Raw genomic sequence first — 16,771 nt, 5'->3', positions numbered from 1 at the left:
TGAGGGACATGTAATCTAGGGGGAGGGGGTATATAAGTTTATCTTGCTTTTATCCACATAGCCTCAGAAGCTAAGCAGGGTTGGCACTTATAAGGGAGATCACCAAGGAATATCAGGGTCACCATGTGGAGGCAGGCAATGGCCAACCACCTCTGAAGGCCTGCCTTGAAAACCCTACGGGGTCCCCTTATAAACCAGTTGTGACTTGACAGCAAAAAAAAGGAAGTCACCCTGACTTGATGCCTTAACTCTGCATTTAGCAGTGCTTTGTTGCTACTGAATACTAGTTTAGCCAGGATCAGCCAATATTTTAAATTTGTTGTTGTTAGGTGCGAAGTCGTGTCTGACCCATCGCAACCCCATGGACAATGATCCTCCAGGCCTTCCTGTCCTATTTTTAATTAGTTGTCCAGCTTAGACAACCAGATGTCTAATAATTGTAGGCATAAACATGGGGGGGGGGGAGAGGCGAACCTTGGCAAATTCAGATACACCCAATTTTGAGATCCCCACTTCTCACTGAGGCTGAAATATATTTCCATGGGCCACCCTTATCCTCTTATTTACATGCACGCCGTGTTATTTCTTTAAGACGGGGAATTAGAGATTTTTTTCCAGGCAGAAAAGAAACTGACTTCTTTCTTTCTTTCTTTCAAAAGCAGATGAATGGCCATCCCTGATTACAAGCCTGGTATCTCCTCTCCTCTCCAAAACGCCGTCACCCTACCAACTCGGAACAGCCCTGATTTATGGACCCCGGATTCTTCCAAGAAGCCATTTCCCGAGAACCCAGCAGGTCCCTTGAACGCATTCTGTCAACAGGAAGCATCGGAAGGTTTTTTGCAGCATTATTATTATAATAATATTCTCGCGGTGCATTAAAATTATTCAGGGGAAGAAGGGAGCAAAAAAAGGTCGCAAGGGTGGGTGGCACCCAAAAGGAGTGGTCAGGGGGGGGCATTTTCTGGGCAGGGCGAGAACCCCCTCCTTCCCACCAAGGGGGATGCCATTTATTCCTGTATGTCCCCCCCCCCTTTCCCTCCCCTTGCCGTGCCAGGGGGAGTCGCCTAAAACTTTCCAAGCCCCCCTTTTCCGCCAAGGGCCGTCTTTGGGTAATGACACCCGGGAGGGTGGCTCTGCCTGGTTGACATAGTAACTCCCCGCCTCGCAGTCGAGGGGCTCTTCCGCGCGGCTCGCCGAGCCGCCTGCATGGACTGCCAGGCGAGGCGAGGCGCGGCACGGCGCGGTCTCGGGCGCTCCCTCGCGGCTCTCCGGCCTCCCCAGGGGCCCTTAGGCACAGCCCCCGCGCCGAAAGGAGCCCGAGCGCGCCACGCCGGTTTGGCGGGCAGGATTATCCGCGCTTCTTCTTCTTCTTTTGGGCGGCGGAGGAAGGGGGGGAGCCAGCCCCGCGTCCCTTCCCCGAGCGGCTTGGCTGAGGGGCGCGGGGAAAGGACGGCGACACCATGAGCCAAAGGCACAGCGGCTCGCCGGGCAGCGGGGCGAGGCGCAACGACAGCCAGGACTACCTGCTCATGGACACGGAGGCGGGCGAGGAGAACTGCATGGCGCCCTACGCTTACTACCCCGCGTGAGTGGCTTTCCCGCCCAGGGGGAAAGGGAGAGGGAGACGGAGGTCTGGGGCGGCTGGCAAGGAAGCGCGGGCGGGAAGGAGCTGCGCCTGGGAGGGCGAGGCGCGCTGTGGGCCAAGCGGGGGTCCCTCGTTGAGGGCCTGAGTTGGGGTCAGGGGCCGGTGGGCGTCTTCCCTACGGTGACCAGATTTTAACATTGGTAAAGCGGGACACCATTGACCCTGGGGGTGGGGGTGGGGGGTCTTGATTAAAAATGTGGTCTATATGGAGCAACAAAATTTTTCATAGAAAGCAAAAATAGTATTGTAATATATATATATATATTTAATTTCAACATAAGTACAGTTTGCCAGGTGCCCCCAGATGTCCCTCCAAAAGTCGGACGATCTGGTCACTTTAGTCCTCCCCCCCCCTTTTTTTTTTCATTTCTCCCCCTCTCCCTCGCAGCCCTCTCGGCCGCAGGCGGAAGTTCGAGAAGCGGAGCTCAACCTGTTGCGTCGCTCCTTTGCCTTGCGCGGCCGGCCGAAGCGGGCCGAGGAGCGCGCTGGAGGGTGGCGAAGCGAAGCCAAGCAGGGCAGCCGGGGTGGGGGCGAGGGTGAGGGCGAGGCAGTCAAAGCGCAGTATCCGAGGCGGGGAGGGGGGACGGGGGACAGGGAAGAGGAAATATTGAGGCATTTCGGTGCCTGCTCCGAAAACCTCGGTTTGCAAAGCGAGGGAAATAAAAAGCTCAAGCGAGGGAATAAAAGATCCCGCGAAACACGTAGGGAGACGGGGGCGAGTCCTCGTGGAGATGCTGTAAATGCTGAAGGGGCGTGTTGGTGCTTTTTCTGGGGGATGGTTTCTTTCTCCCCTCTAGTGGAGTGGGCTATGGGGGAGATAAGGAAGACATGGGCGTCTAGGTTACCCGCTTTGTGCCATGGAATCATAGAGTTGGAAGGGATCTCCTGGGTCATCTAGTCCGATCCCCTGCACTATGCAGGACACTCACAACCCTGTCGCTCATCCACTCTAACCTCCCATCCCCTTGAATCTGCACAGAAGGAGAAGAGTTTATTTCATGGTCACTCTGGAGGAGCTCAGGGTGGGGTGTGTGGTTGTCCGTCCCATATTATCCTCAGCACCCGGGAGAGGCAGAACTTAGCGCGGGAAATTTAGATGGATGGCTTCTGTCCAGATCTGTAGGAATATGAACATATGGGCTTGAAAGGGGCCCTTTCTGTATCTATCTATATAGAATCATAGAATCAAAGAGTTGGAAGGGGCCATACAGGCTCCTGCTCAACGCAGGATCAGCCCAAAGCATCCTAAAGCATCCAAGAAAAGTGTGCATCCAACCTTTGCTTGAAGACTGCCAGTGAGGGGGAGCTCACCACCTCCTTAGGCAGCCTATTCCACTGCTGAACTACTCTGACTGTGAACATTTTTTCCTGATATCATACATGAGGAGTGCATATGTGAGTAGGTGGAAGAGGTGGTATCTTTCTAATGGAACCATAGAATCCCAGAATCATAGAGTTGGAAGGGGCCATATAGGCCATCTAGTCCAACCCTCTGCTCTATGCAGGATCAGCCCTAAGGGCTGTGTAGGGGACTATTGATGGACAGGTACTTATCCTGGATGCTTTACGCTGATCCTGCATTGAGTGGTGTGTGTGTGTGTGTGTGTTGGGCTAGAGGGCCTGTATGGCCCCTTCCACTAACTCTATGATTCTGTGGATGGAGCACATGTATTTGCAGAGCCCAGTGAGGGTGGTAGTGGTGGATGGTATCAGTGGTGCTTATAAAAGGAGATGCACTCTGTACACTGGATAGTACAGACTGATTACTCATTTTAGCCATGTTAGTCTGTTGCACAGAACATAAGTAGGAGTCTGGGTAGAACCTTGAGGACTAGCAAAATTTTATTCCAGAATCTGGATTTAGAAGCCCTTTCTTCAGATGCGTTAAGTCAGTGGTTCTTAACCTTCCTAATGCTGCAACCCTTTAATACAGTTCCTCATGTTGTGCTGGCCCCCAACCATAAAATTATGCAAGTGATCTTTCACAGAAATTAAACCCAAACTGACCAATGGCATGAAGATCCAGTGTTCATGATTGTAGAGAAACTGGTTTTTCCCGGGGGGGGGGGGGTCAGTTCAGTTCTGCCTCTGGAGGTACTGCTAGAGCGGCTGGCAGCCTAGCATGGACGCCTGCAGGAGGAGCGGCAACAGTGGCAGCCCCCCCCCAAGCTGCTCACCCCGCCGCGACCCCTGTGAAAGGGTCATTCGACCCCCAGGTTGAGAACCACAACACAGTATATTCTGGAATATAATTTTGTTAGTTTTTAATGTAGTGCAAGACTTTTGGTTATCAAGCATCCCAACGGAACCCTTGGAGGGTTCAAAGAATACAAAGAAATAAAAGCAACCGTGTTTTCACCAGGTGGCTAAAATACTGGTAAAAAGTGTCAATGGCCTTGTATTGGTCTAGCTGCCTTCACAGTATCTTTTTTGGCAGTCCGCATCTCCCAAGATTACAGACGAGGGATCTGTCTTGCATGTTGTTCTTAGAATGGAACCTTTGCTATATGAGGCATGTGTTCTACCACTGAGCTGTAATCTCTTCCCCAAATGGAAAGGTAGATACAAGACAGGATTTCTAGTCTAGTTTTCTCCCTGGCATAGTTGCTGCATCTGTCGCTCAGTTGTCCCAGTCAAAGGGTCTTTCTCAACAACTCCTGCCGTCTATTGACTGATGGTATCAGATGAACAACAGGAATGGGCCAGCAACAGCTCAATACACAGAAAATCCCAGGTTCATCTCCAGTTAATAGGATTAAGTAGCACATGATATGGAAAGCATCTATCTACCTGAGAGCCTGGAGGGCAGTCCTGACCTTGATGGACAAATGGTCTGATTCCAGTATAAAATAACTTAATGTGTTATGTGCTTACCACTATAATATAATACCATAGTGACAGATATGGCTGTTAAGGTGTTATTGTGTTTACAATGTTAGGCTGTTGTGTTCAAATGTTATAAATCCGAAATTGTTATCGTGTTCCTTATATTATGCCAGCATCACATTAAACCGTGAGCCATAAATTTTATTGTAAACTGCCCTAAGCCACAAGGGAGGGTGGTATAGAAGCGTAACAAATAAAGAAAATTAAATAAATAACATTCGCATTTCAATCTGTAGTAGAAAAAGTAGCCTTTCTACTGGCAGGGCTGAATCTGGGGGCTTCTGCAGGCCAAATATATGAGCTGCTACCTTTCTCAAATGCACATGGCTTGTCCTTCCAATGCTTGCTGATGCAGAGTCCTAATCTCAAGTGATTTTGATTTGCAGAGTAATTGCAGACCCAGTGTGATGTTAAGAGTGGAAAACTCTACTCTGGAGAACTGGTTTGATTTCCCACTCTTCCGTAGGCGGCCAGCTGGGTCAGTCACAGTTCTCTTAGAGCTGTTTGCACAGAGCAGTTGTCAGTGTAGTGTTCTCTCAACCCCACCTACCACACAGATTGGTGTGGGGAGGTAGATTCAAGTGGGAAGCTGTGTTGGTCTGAAGCAGCAGAACAAATTTAGAGTCCAGGGGCAACTTTAAGACCAAAAAAGTTTGATTCAGGGTGTGAGCTTTTATGTGCATGCACACTTCCTCAGATACAATGCGAGGAGAGGAAGGGAAAAGTGTTTGTAAGCTGCTTTGAGACTCCTTCAGGTAGTGAAAAGCAGGGTATAAAAAAAACAGCTCTTCTTCTTCCAATATATTGAATGGACACAGATTTCTCATCTTGGATATCTTCTGGTGGAAAACTGCAAAGCTTTGGGTGGGGCATTACAGCCCAGTGGAAATTTGCAAAGGAATTTGATTGCTTTTTATTAGTGAGGTAATGAGAGTCTTCTAACTTCTGACTGGGGATGTTACAAGATGGTAGCAGGGACTATAGGTGTCTGAGTCCGTACTAAGTAGATTCTGGCTGTTGGCCAGATGTTTCCAGTATGGCTCATTGCCATAAAGAGGTTCAGTTCAAAGACTTTGCGGTTGCAAGGCTTCTCTTAAAGTGACTGCGCTCCAGAATCCCTAACTTCTCTGCTGTCTCCCATCCTCTCCCCCTTAAGAAAGAGACTCCTGCTGCAATTGGCACCCCTCCCCTTTCTGAGCTTCCCCAATCAAGTACAGAATAGTTTCTGTTTCATTGGGGGGCGGGGGAGGGGTAGAGGAAGACCTGAGTTCAAATCAATCTGAATTCAGCAGGATCCATAACGGGGAAAAAACAAATTAAGTGTAGAATCAGCCGTATTTTGCTCGGTCCTTTTAACTAGAGATTCTAGGGCAAGGGTAGTCAAACTGCGGCCCTCCAGATGTCCATGGACTACAATTCCCAGGAGCCCCTGCCAGCGAATGCTGGCAGGGAGCTCCTGGGAATTGTAGTCCATGGACATCTGGAGGGCCGCAGTTTGACTACCCCTGTTCTAGGGTTTGAAGCTGGTACCTGCTGCATGCAAAGCAGATGCTCTACCACTGAGCCACATCCCCTAGAGACAGCCTGCCCTGTCCCTTTAATAGAATGTTAAAACATTCAAATATCCATTTCACAATGGAGACTTCTGTTAAAGGGAGAGAATGTTTTTTCCCCCTCTACAGGCTGTTTGTCAACTCTAGAGATATTCCCTGTGAAGTTCTGACTACATGTACACTTTGACTTCTGCTTCTCATTGTGACAGTAAAATGAGAGGATCATTCTTATAAATTGCCCTGAGCAGGATTGAGGCAGCATAAATAAATAGCATTTCAGAATGCAAATATGAGCATATAAGACTGATTGTTTCTCCCCAGGGGGAAAAAGTCTCACCCATTGGAAATTTAGGTGCTTATTAAACCAGTTTAGCCTAGTCTTCTCCCTGACTTGCTAGTTTTCATGGTAGGGATCAGTGTATCTGCAGGTATGCCTCTTGCTGGGTGGAACGCTCTGCTGAAGGAGCTCAGGGCCCTGAAGGAACTTCATTAGTTCCGCAGGGCTTGCTAGACAGAGCTGTTCCACCAGGCCTATGGTGGAAGGCCAGACAAAACATCAGACGAAACACCAGATACGTCAAGAAGACTTGCCCTTACTGCCAAAAAGAGAAGGAAGAGTGACACCCCCTCCAAAGAAAGAGCTGGAATTCCCCAAGTCTTATTGAAATTAGGCTACATGTAAATTATAGATTTTTTTAAAAAAAATATCAAGTTTTAGAATGGAAGGAAGGGAGGGAAATATTATTATTAAAGTTGTCCTTTTAAAATCATTAGTACTAATATGAAGAACTTCAGCCTAATTTGGTGTGCACATGTGTGACTTTTGGACTTCCTATAGCAGGGGTAGTCAACCTGTGGTCCTCCAGATGCCCATGGATTACAATTCCCATGAGCCCCTGCCAGCAAGTGCTAGCAGGGGCTCATGGGAATTGTAGTCCATGGACATCTGGAGGACCACAGATGACTACCCCTGTCCTATAGGATATCAGTAAGTATCCAACCTACACACAAATTAAACGGTCAACTCAAGGTTAGGGATGTTGGAAACTATATATTGTAATGTGATGATGGAGTTAGTCAAACAATATAGACATGTGTATATAATGTGATCGAACAAGGATTGGAAACATTCTCTGCGATGGCTGTTAGAGATTACACATCCTACCTCACTAATACTGTTCCTTTGTGTTTTAAATACTTACTGTGAGTCATTTTGTTATCCATCTCTCCTTGATGTATACCACTTGAAGTCATCAGGTTACATTAACGCAGCTAGGCACAGAATTGAAATGCTGGTAGGAATTAACAGCAGTAGGGGAGGTAATAAAGTGAGTAGGTTCAGTGGCGATAAAGGCTATATACCCAGTTTGCCTTACTATTAAACAAGCTGTTTAATAACTTTGGGGTCAGATACAATTAAGCAAGTTTGGGGGGGTGAAATACCCTCCTAAACAGAATGACACTCCTATTGAAGTAAGGGGGCTTAGAAGAAGATGAAGAGTTGGTTTTTATATCCCTCTTTTCACATACCGAAGGAATCTCCAAGTGGCTTACGATCTCCTTCCCTTCTTCTCCCCACAACACACACTCGGTGAGGTAGATGGGGCTGAGAGAGCTCTGACAAAATTGCTCTGTGAGAACAGCCCTAAGAGAACTGTGACTAACCCAGCTGGCTGCATGTGGAGGAGTAGGGAATCAAACCCGGCTAGCCAGGTTAGAGGCCGCCACTCTTAACCACTACCCCAGGCTCTTAATGACTACACCAAGGGTATAAATCTGTTTAGGATTCCCGTGCTTGATTTACGGCTTTCACATAAAAAGCCAATGATCTTTCCACCCGCTGTAACTTTTATGCAACAATCTGCATTTGGGGAATGAAGGGGACTCAAAGGGAGAATCTAGAGAAAAGCCAGAGCCAGAAAGGGAATCGGGGCTGAGTGATAGTCCAGATTTGTGCACGCCTATTTGGAAGTTATTGAATAATTGAAAAAATATAAATGTGAATAAGATTGCAGGTAGTCTAAGCCAAAGTCACGTGGCTCTACAAAATCATTTAACGTGTATCTTTTTAATTTTTGTTTTTTGTGGTACACACATAGCTTTGTGAGAAATTCCCCCAACAACTTCTGACTGTATAATACATTCAAATTGTACCATTTTAATTAAGCTGACCAGATTTTAACATTGGTAAAGCGGGACCCTGCAGGGCGGGGCGGGGCAGGGCAGGGCGGGGCGGGGCGGGGCGGGGGGGGTTCTTGATTAAAAATTTGGTCTATATGGAGCAACAAAAAGTTTCATAGAACGCAAAAATAGTATTGTAATATATATTTTTTAAATTTCAACATTACAATTTGCCGTGTACCCCCAATATGTCCCTCCAAAAGTGGGACAATCTGGTCACCTTAATTTTAATCTATATCCATATTTCTGACTTGCTATGAATGCTTAGTAAAAACTACCCCACTGTGAAACAAGACAGAAGACTAGCTATCTCTAAGATAGTGTGCTGGTATAATTGGAATTGTAGGCAGGAATTGTATGGTGACAGATCTTTTTTACCAGCCAGCCATCCACTGAGTTGGTGGCAGAGATTGGTCTTGTCTTGAATTCAGGTGTTCCAGATCCAATCATACCCTCTAGCTACTGGATCATGTTGATTTATGTCAGTGTGAATCACATTGATGACTGTAAGTCCATTTGCCGTTTGCAGCAGAAGAATGCTCTGTTTGTTTATAGATAGCCTTTGCAGTAAAAGTTGGAATGGTATTACAGCGGGAGATAAAATGAGTAATTTATGTTGCTTTTTGAGAGTGTTGATAGGGGCTAAATGAGATGTGACCAGAAGATCAGTGATTTTGACCCCCTGCAGTCTTTTTCTTTCCTTTTAAAGGAATGACAGTGGAATGTTAAGCAGAGTTAAACCCTTCCATGACCATTGGAATCAGAAGGCTTAGAGGGATGTAACTATGTTTAGGATTGCACCATAACTGAAGATGTAGGGAGCACAATTCACATCAGGTCTGGGATGCCAAATTGGACCCCTGTTCTCCTCTGAGTTCTTTTCTTTTTCCCTTCAAGACAACACTTGTGAGATACATCTAGTTTAGTCCTTAGTGCTTCCCACTTTGTGTGACTTTTGGCATGTATGTACACATTTGTGTTATTTAGATGCTGCTTGTTGTAGCACCATTTTCCTTCTTTTTTGCCCTCACAAACCTTGGCCTCATCTCCCTAGAATTTTGAACTCTCCTCTCTCTCTCTCTCTCTCTCTCTCTCTCTCTCTCTCTCTCTCTCACACACACACACACACACACACACCCCTGTGGCCATGACCTGTGGATTTCTAAATCCACAGATTGGGGCCATATGGAGGCTAAACAGATCTTTCTCCCTAGGTGTGCAGGAAAATCTGACTTTAAAAAAACAGTGGGAGGTTTAAAACCCCTCCCCCAGAATAAAAAGCAGATTCAGCACAAGCTCAAAAAACACTTACCTTACAGTAAAAACACTTACAGCAGGGGGCTGCAACATGAGAAGGAAGACCCTGTGGGGAAGGCTGTGGGGAAGGCATTCCGGCTCACCCTGAGTGAGATTCAGAAAGAGGTGGAGGGGGAAGGTTGACTTTGTGGGTGGTGGTGGTGAGACTCTTCTGGCATAGCCATAGCAGCTCTAGGTGAGCTGCAGGCAGAGATTGGGGGGATAATTCTGCCTTACTACGAGCTGTTCCCAGAGCATGACTATGGGAGGAAGCTAAAGATGCTGGCAACTGATGAATGGTAGTAGGTAAGGCCTGGAGCCTTACCAGTCTCGGTGATGGAGGGGATACAGTATTTCTCCGATGTGAGACTCCTGCCTCTCTCAGTGAACCCTAAGATGTGGGGAATTGGCAGTTATGAGGTAGGGATTTTCCTCCCCATGAACATCATGGGTCCCCACTTGTTTAATCCTATTGGCTACAGACACCGTAGTTTTTGTGAGGGCCAATCGAAAACAGCAATTCAAGTTCCGGACTAGGATCTGCATGATCTAGGTTTGAATCCCCACTCAGCTATGGGATTTTGCTGGGTGACCTTGGGCAGGTCACTTTCTCAGCCTGATCTACTTTTCAGGGCCGTTGTAAGGCTAAATTGAAGGCCTGGAGAACAGCGTACGCTGCTTTGGGTCCCCATTGGGAAAGAAGGTGGGGGGCATGAATGAAATAAAGGTCTGGGGAATGATGGCATGGTGCTGCAGCTCATTATATGACATCATGGATATTTGCAAATGCGGCCATGAGAGTTCAGCCACAGGCAATTAGATTAAAAGGCAATGTGGGGATCTGAGCCGGAGGAAGGGGAGAGCAAACAAGGGGGGGAAAATAGTGCCGAAAGGAAGCAGTCGCTAAGGAAACTCGAGGACATCAAACAGTAATGAAACAACATAAATGTACAATGAGTGTCATTTCGGTAATCAGTTCAGCTGCAATATTGCAAAGCAAATACTGAAATTAGAGAACCGTTAGTGTAGCTCTGATATCATTGTTAATGTTGACGCTCTCAGTCCTGCTCCTCTCAGACACGACACCTCCCGATGCAACTTTTCTATAACAGTGCAGTCCTAAGTAAAGTTACAGTCCTGTAAGACTCTTGCGAGTCCCTTGGACTGCAAGGCGAACAAACCGGTCAGTCCTAGAGGAGATCAGCCCTGAGTGCTCCTTAGAAGGCCAGATCCTGAAGATGAAGCTCAAATACTTTGGCCCCCTCATGACAAGGAAGGACTCCCTGGAGAAGAGCCTAATGCTGGGAGCGATTGAGGGCAAGAGAAGAAGGGGACGACAGAGAATGAGGTGGCTGGATGGAGTCACTGAAGCAGTCGGTGCAAACTTAAATGGACTCCGGGGAATGGTAGAGGACAGGAAGGCCTGGAGGATCATTCTCCATGGGGTCGCAATGAGTCGGACACGACTTCGCACCTAACAACAACAACAGCAAGTCTGTTAAAGTCCGCGGGCATACGAGGGTATAACTCTGGTTAGGATTGCTAGGGAGGTCCTGAAGTATCTTCTAGAATGGAATTTAGACTTTCTGAAACTGGAACATTAATTCTAGGAATGTCCACTAGAACCCTGCTCTGTTTGGGCATTAAAAAAACATTACGATCTTGCAGTTTAGGAATACATTTTGGGGTAGTTCATTAATTGGTTTATGTAGCTGCTGGATGCCTTGTTGATTATTTTGCTGTTTAAGTTCCTTTAATTTTGTTTTTTTTATAATGGTTGTTCCATTTGATCTGAATATTCACACCGTATTCATGTAAATATTATTCACCATTTATTCAACAAAAATAGGCATTAGGAATTTTTAAAAAGAATAAGTGGCACAAAATAAAACTTCTGCATATAACTGTTTAGGCTTGCTCCCTTAGACCAGTGGTCCCCAACCTTTTCCAAACGCGCATGTGCGGAGCTGCCGTGCATGCGCATTTGCGTCCGCCGGGGACAGCTCCATGCATGTGTACCTGCCTCTCCCCCCCCTTCAGCGAGAAGCTAGCCCAGCTGCAAGCAAAGTGTCTGCTTTGGTGGCCGCTTTGCTCACGGCCTGGCAAGCTTCTCGCTGCAGGGGGTGGGGGAAAGAGGTAAGCGCAGCTCCTGGCAGCCCAGTACTGAGGCCTTCGTGGCCCGGCACCGGGCAGCAGACCGGGGGTTGGGGACCACTGCCTTAGACCAATTATGTATGGTGGTGGCCACACTGGGCTGCTACTGATTCCTAGCACTTCCTGCTTACGCATGGCGGACAAAATCCTCTGGTGCACATGGTCTGCCCTGGAGCTGTGCATGTGCATATGCATGCACAGCTCTGCGGCAGGTGGGTTCCACTGCGCCTTGTGGCAGGGGAGACGGGGGGGGTGTTGTGGTCCCAATGTACCATGGCGGGGGAGCAGCATGCTGCTCTCCAGCCATCATGTATGTGTGTGTGAGACAATGCCCTGTTCAGCTCTAGAGCACTGCGAACCTGAATAGGGCATGTTGTGTCCCTTCAGGGACAGTGTAGGTGCATAAGCCTGCCCTGGCCGGGCTTCTGATTGCCGCTGTGGCAAGGAAGGGAATGTGGAAAAATTTCCATTCTCTTGCTGCGGGCCATCAGAGGCCCTAATGCAGGCCAGGACTGGAAGGGGGCCTGGACGGCACTGGCATCATGCCTAAACGGAGATTTGCCCCACTGGCATGCAGGTGCTGGCCCACCTTTACTGGCCTGTGCATAATCAGGTCATAGTCTCTTATTAGTGGTATCCGAGGCAGTCAAAGAGGATTTTCACAATACTATTCTAAACCAAATGTTATTTGTTTTGACAAAAGCAATACAGTGATAGGGGGTTCATATAGTGATTTTCCTTCTGTTAATGAGTCATCTCTGAAGCACTATGGTTATTCCAAACAGTGCCGGATTTTCACCCTTTCCTTTTTCTTTGCATAATCTTCCTTGGGAGTTATTACAAAATCTTCTGAGTGCTGTAGCCCTCTGTTAGTGGAGACAAGGCATCACAGTGATGCCGCCATGGCAATGAAGTGCTATGCTATAGCATTACAGCGTTCCTTAGATCACACAGCAAAAAAGGGTTCAGAACAAGCAACAATATAGGAAGTGCTATGAATGTTTTAAACAGCACACCGCATCTATTCAAAAGTACATTGAAGGGACAGAAAATGGAAGAATGCTGTTTCCCTCAAAAGCGGCTCCACCATGCTTTGCTAATCTGATGTAAATGGGTTTGTATGAACTGGTAAATAAATTACACTAGCATCCGGCTACGAAAACAGGGTCTGTCTGAAATGACAGAACAAAAATCCATTAGCAAACAGTTATTAAAACAGCATGTAAAGACAGTGTGAAAATGGCCCAGTAGTAAACATGGGTCTGAATTTCAAGGTGCCCAAGGTAGTGAACATTAAAATATTTGCATATTAAAAACACTGAACATTATAAAATAAAATAATTATTCAATAAAACACATAAACAACACCAGAAACAGGGAGGAGAGGCAATCATTGTTACTGGGTTGGTGCCATATAAAACAAAGAAGTCTTCCCTCACTGGCAGAAGACATCCATAGAGGGAGAGAGATTAAAGGAATCCCAGTGTTTTGTTGCCATGACAAAAAAGGCCTTTCTTGGGTTGCCAACCATCTAGATTCAGATGGCAGAAGTAACTGAAGTAGGGTGTCCAAAGATGATTGGAGTAAATGGGTAGATACACATGGGAGAAGAAGAAGATTTGGGTTTTATACATGCATTTTTCAGTATTTGTGTACCAGTGACATAAATAATATATTATTGACATGACCATGCAAATGGCATGAATGAATTAAATGAAAAATCAAGGACAGTGACAAAATGTGGCGGTCCAAAAGTAATGACAACAATTACAGGTGGAATTAGAAAAAGAAAACTTGCTTAAAAGGTGTCAGTTGAGGCCAGTAGCAAGTGAAAGGGAAGGGAAATGAACAAAGAAAAAAAAACACCATAATCTCAGGGGCGGAGTAGAGATAACCTTAAACACAACTAGGTCAAAAAGGTAGAGAAGGACAAGCTGTTGTTGCAATGAGGTCAGTTGTTTGAACAAAGCTTTTCCAAATTCATAAAGAAAGCCATAGCAGGAAGGAAGTTGAAAAATTAGAAGGTTATAGAGGTGAGATCCTCTGAGTACAGCTGTTGGTTGTAGTAACAGAGGGCAGCAATAATAAAAAGAACATTCTCCGTTTTTTGCATTGGTGACCTGAGATTCAGGGTATTATATCTTTAACTTGTTGTGAAGTTTTATATGTGTTTGGGAAAAGAACTTATTAAACCCTCTTCAGGGTGAGAGGGGAAAAATCAGTTTAGATTTGACCCAAATGCTGTAGCATCTCTCAGAAGCAGAATCTTAATGACTTCTCACCAAACTTGTAGGAATAATAAAAGTTTGTGTTAGGTTAGGTGTGGATTGATTAGCACTTTGCAAGTGTAAAGCAAGCAAGTTAGCCTCAAGTTAAAAAAGATTACAGATTTTATTCCCTTACAATTATTCATTAATCCGATGTCGTGTAAAGAGAAGGGCATCTTCTGTGATATGGGATGAAAAACCATATCTATATTCTTCCATAGAATATATTTGGCTTCACATATTTAAATATTTCTGTAGGTGCTATTGTGCTGCAGATCAGCCATGTCAGATGGGCTAAATGTAGGATATTAAGCATGGACTTGCCTCAGGGCTTTTACACAGGCCAGGCTTGTGCATGGTTCATTTGTCTTCTTTTGCTATCATAATTTAAACAATTAAGTTATTTATTTAAACTTGATCCAGAAAGATTCTGGAAAATTTTATAAATTCAGACTTTTCTGGAAAATCAGGACCAGACTTCCCATATTCTCACAATTTTTAAACAGTCTGCTTCATTTGTTTATTATATGTTTTTTAAAAGCCTAAAATATTGGCTTCTGATTCTGTTGATTTGATAGCTTGCAATATTCTAAAACTGCAATGTTCCAAGATATTCAAACCAGAGAGTCTGAGAGAAGGTCCCTATACTCTCGGCTCTGCTAAGGAAACAAGGGTTGTATTGGCATCCACAAACATTTCTGTGTTTTCTTCTTGCAGAGTTCAGGCTGCATGTACGTTCACTTCATTTGTGTACATATACCATTTTTCACAATATGTTGATTCACAGTCTAATGGCACTGGAATTTATTTATGTAAGCACAGACCTTTCTCCACCAAACAGCATAATCGATTGATCCAGCTGACTTTATTTATGTTCTTCAAATAGACAGCCAGCTTAATAGAAGCCCTGCCTGTAAATGTACAAGTTATAATGTTTTGCCGGTGATCCTTCTACAGAGATTTGCAAGTTGTTTCCAATTAATCACAAGCGGATTGTATTTTCATTCCGTCATAATATGATTTACACATCTTTCACCTGCTCCAGATTTTTATACAGGCCTTTACCCAGATCTGTCATTTGCCCTGTAACAATCAGGCTATCAATTTCCCACCATCTTTTGGGTTCAGAGAAGACTGGATTCTGAGAGCCAGCATGGTGTAGTGGTTATACTGTCAGATTAGATTTCAGAGCCAGGATATGAGCAGGGTTCTTGTAATAATAACAGATGAAAATAGTATGTGATAACTAATAGCTGATAAATGAGTGACGCCCAATAGATGTTACCATGTAATAGGCCCCAACCAAAGGCCTTGCAGGCCCTGCAGAACTGTGCTACTTCTGGCAGGGCCTGGATATTTTCTGGGAGCTCATTCTGCCAGGTAAGGGCCAGGACAGAAAATGGCCAGATGTACCTCCCTGGGGCCAGGCTAGCCCTGACCTGGATAGGCCAGACTAGCCTCATTTTAGCAGGTCACAGAAGCTAAGCTCCTGGTCCATATTTGGATGGAAGACTAGGAAGGAATACCAGGGTCGCTAGGCAGAGGCAGTTAATAACAAATCACCCCTAAATGTCTCTAGTCTTTAAATATTTATGGGGTTGTGTAATACATTGGCTGAGAGTTGAAGGTGGGAATATACCATGTTTTGAATCTTTCCATTTGTTGCTGTTAGTTTCAGTGGGAAACACTATTTTCAGGCCTCTTAAAAACAACCAGCCCTAAACTTGTGTTTGCAACCCATCAGATAACTTTTCCTTAGTCATATAGAAGAAGCTGTTCTGTTATGTAGAAAGTTAAGGTTGCAGCCTGAAGATTACTTTTTCTGCGGCTAAGTCCTGTGGAATAAAATGGAACTCATTTCTGAATAGATAAGAAGAAGAGTTGGTTCTTATATGCTGCTTTTCTCTACCCGAAGGAGTCTCAAAGAAGCTTCCAATCGCCTTCCCTTCCTCTCCCCACAACAGACACCCTGTGAGGGAGGTAAGGCTGAAAGAGCCCTGATATTACTGAAGAAGAAGAAGAGTTGGTTCTTATATGCTGCTTTTCTCTACCCGAAGGAGTCTCAAAGCGGCTTACATTCGCCTTCCCTTTCCTCTCCCCACAACAGGCACCCTGTGAGGTGGGTGAGGCTGAGAGAGATATTGTTTAGTATTGCTCCCTAAAATAACAAAACATTTCCTGTTCTGTTTTTTGTTCTTTTTTTCCTTTCCCCTTCCAACTGAGATGTTCTCAGAGACCCAGAGCATCCTGTCTGCCAAATTTCATAAATATAAGAGAAAGGGTCCAGTTTTATAGGCAGAATACCACCCTTTGAAAGTGGGTTTATAAGAGTAGAACTCTGTTTAGGATTGCACTATAAATTTTTGAGTGGGCCCCCTACAAATGCCAGCAGAGTTACTATTGTGTAACTGGCATCCCCAGAAGGTTGACACACAGATGCACATACATTCTGTCCCCGACGCCTCCTTTAGCAACTGTAAAGAAAGGCATGTGATGGAGAGTGTATTGGAATGCTGAGAGGGAGTATTGAATGCTACCTCAAAATGGCTGCCATAGAAGGTGGAGCCAAACCCCAAAATGGCTGTCACACTTTACAGAAGAATCTCTGAACAGGAATAAAAGAAACAAAAAAAAAAACCCTGGGGAAGATGCTTTTTGAGAAGCTTGGTGGACTCCAAGGAAAGTATTGGCAGGCACTCTGTTGCCTATGGGTTCCACGTTGGGGACCCCTGCCCTAAATGCTTTACACCTGCAACTTGAAGGGTGACCCATTCATGGGTGTTCAG

The 16,771-nt window shown here is 45.6% G+C and overlaps 1 protein-coding gene across 2 annotated transcripts in view; it reads left to right on the top strand.

Moving 5' to 3' along the window:
• The first annotated feature begins 1,106 nt into the window (after nt 1–1,106).
• TRPC6 (transient receptor potential cation channel subfamily C member 6) overlaps nt 1,107–16,771 on the top strand; it is a 110,720-nt gene continuing 95,055 nt past the window's right edge. For both annotated transcript variants that reach the window (XM_077341509.1, XM_077341507.1), the window contains exon 1: nt 1,107–1,588. In XM_077341509.1, the coding sequence (XP_077197624.1) occupies nt 1,464–1,588 (125 nt within the window). In that variant the 5' untranslated portion in view covers nt 1,107–1,463. The remainder of the gene's footprint in view (nt 1,589–16,771) is intronic.

Source organism: Paroedura picta, chromosome 6 (assembly GCF_049243985.1).
Source record: "Paroedura picta isolate Pp20150507F chromosome 6, Ppicta_v3.0, whole genome shotgun sequence".
NCBI lineage: Eukaryota > Metazoa > Chordata > Lepidosauria > Squamata > Gekkonidae > Paroedura > Paroedura picta.
Note: the sequence above shows the minus strand (reverse complement) of the source record. Positions and strands in the feature narration are given on the sequence as shown.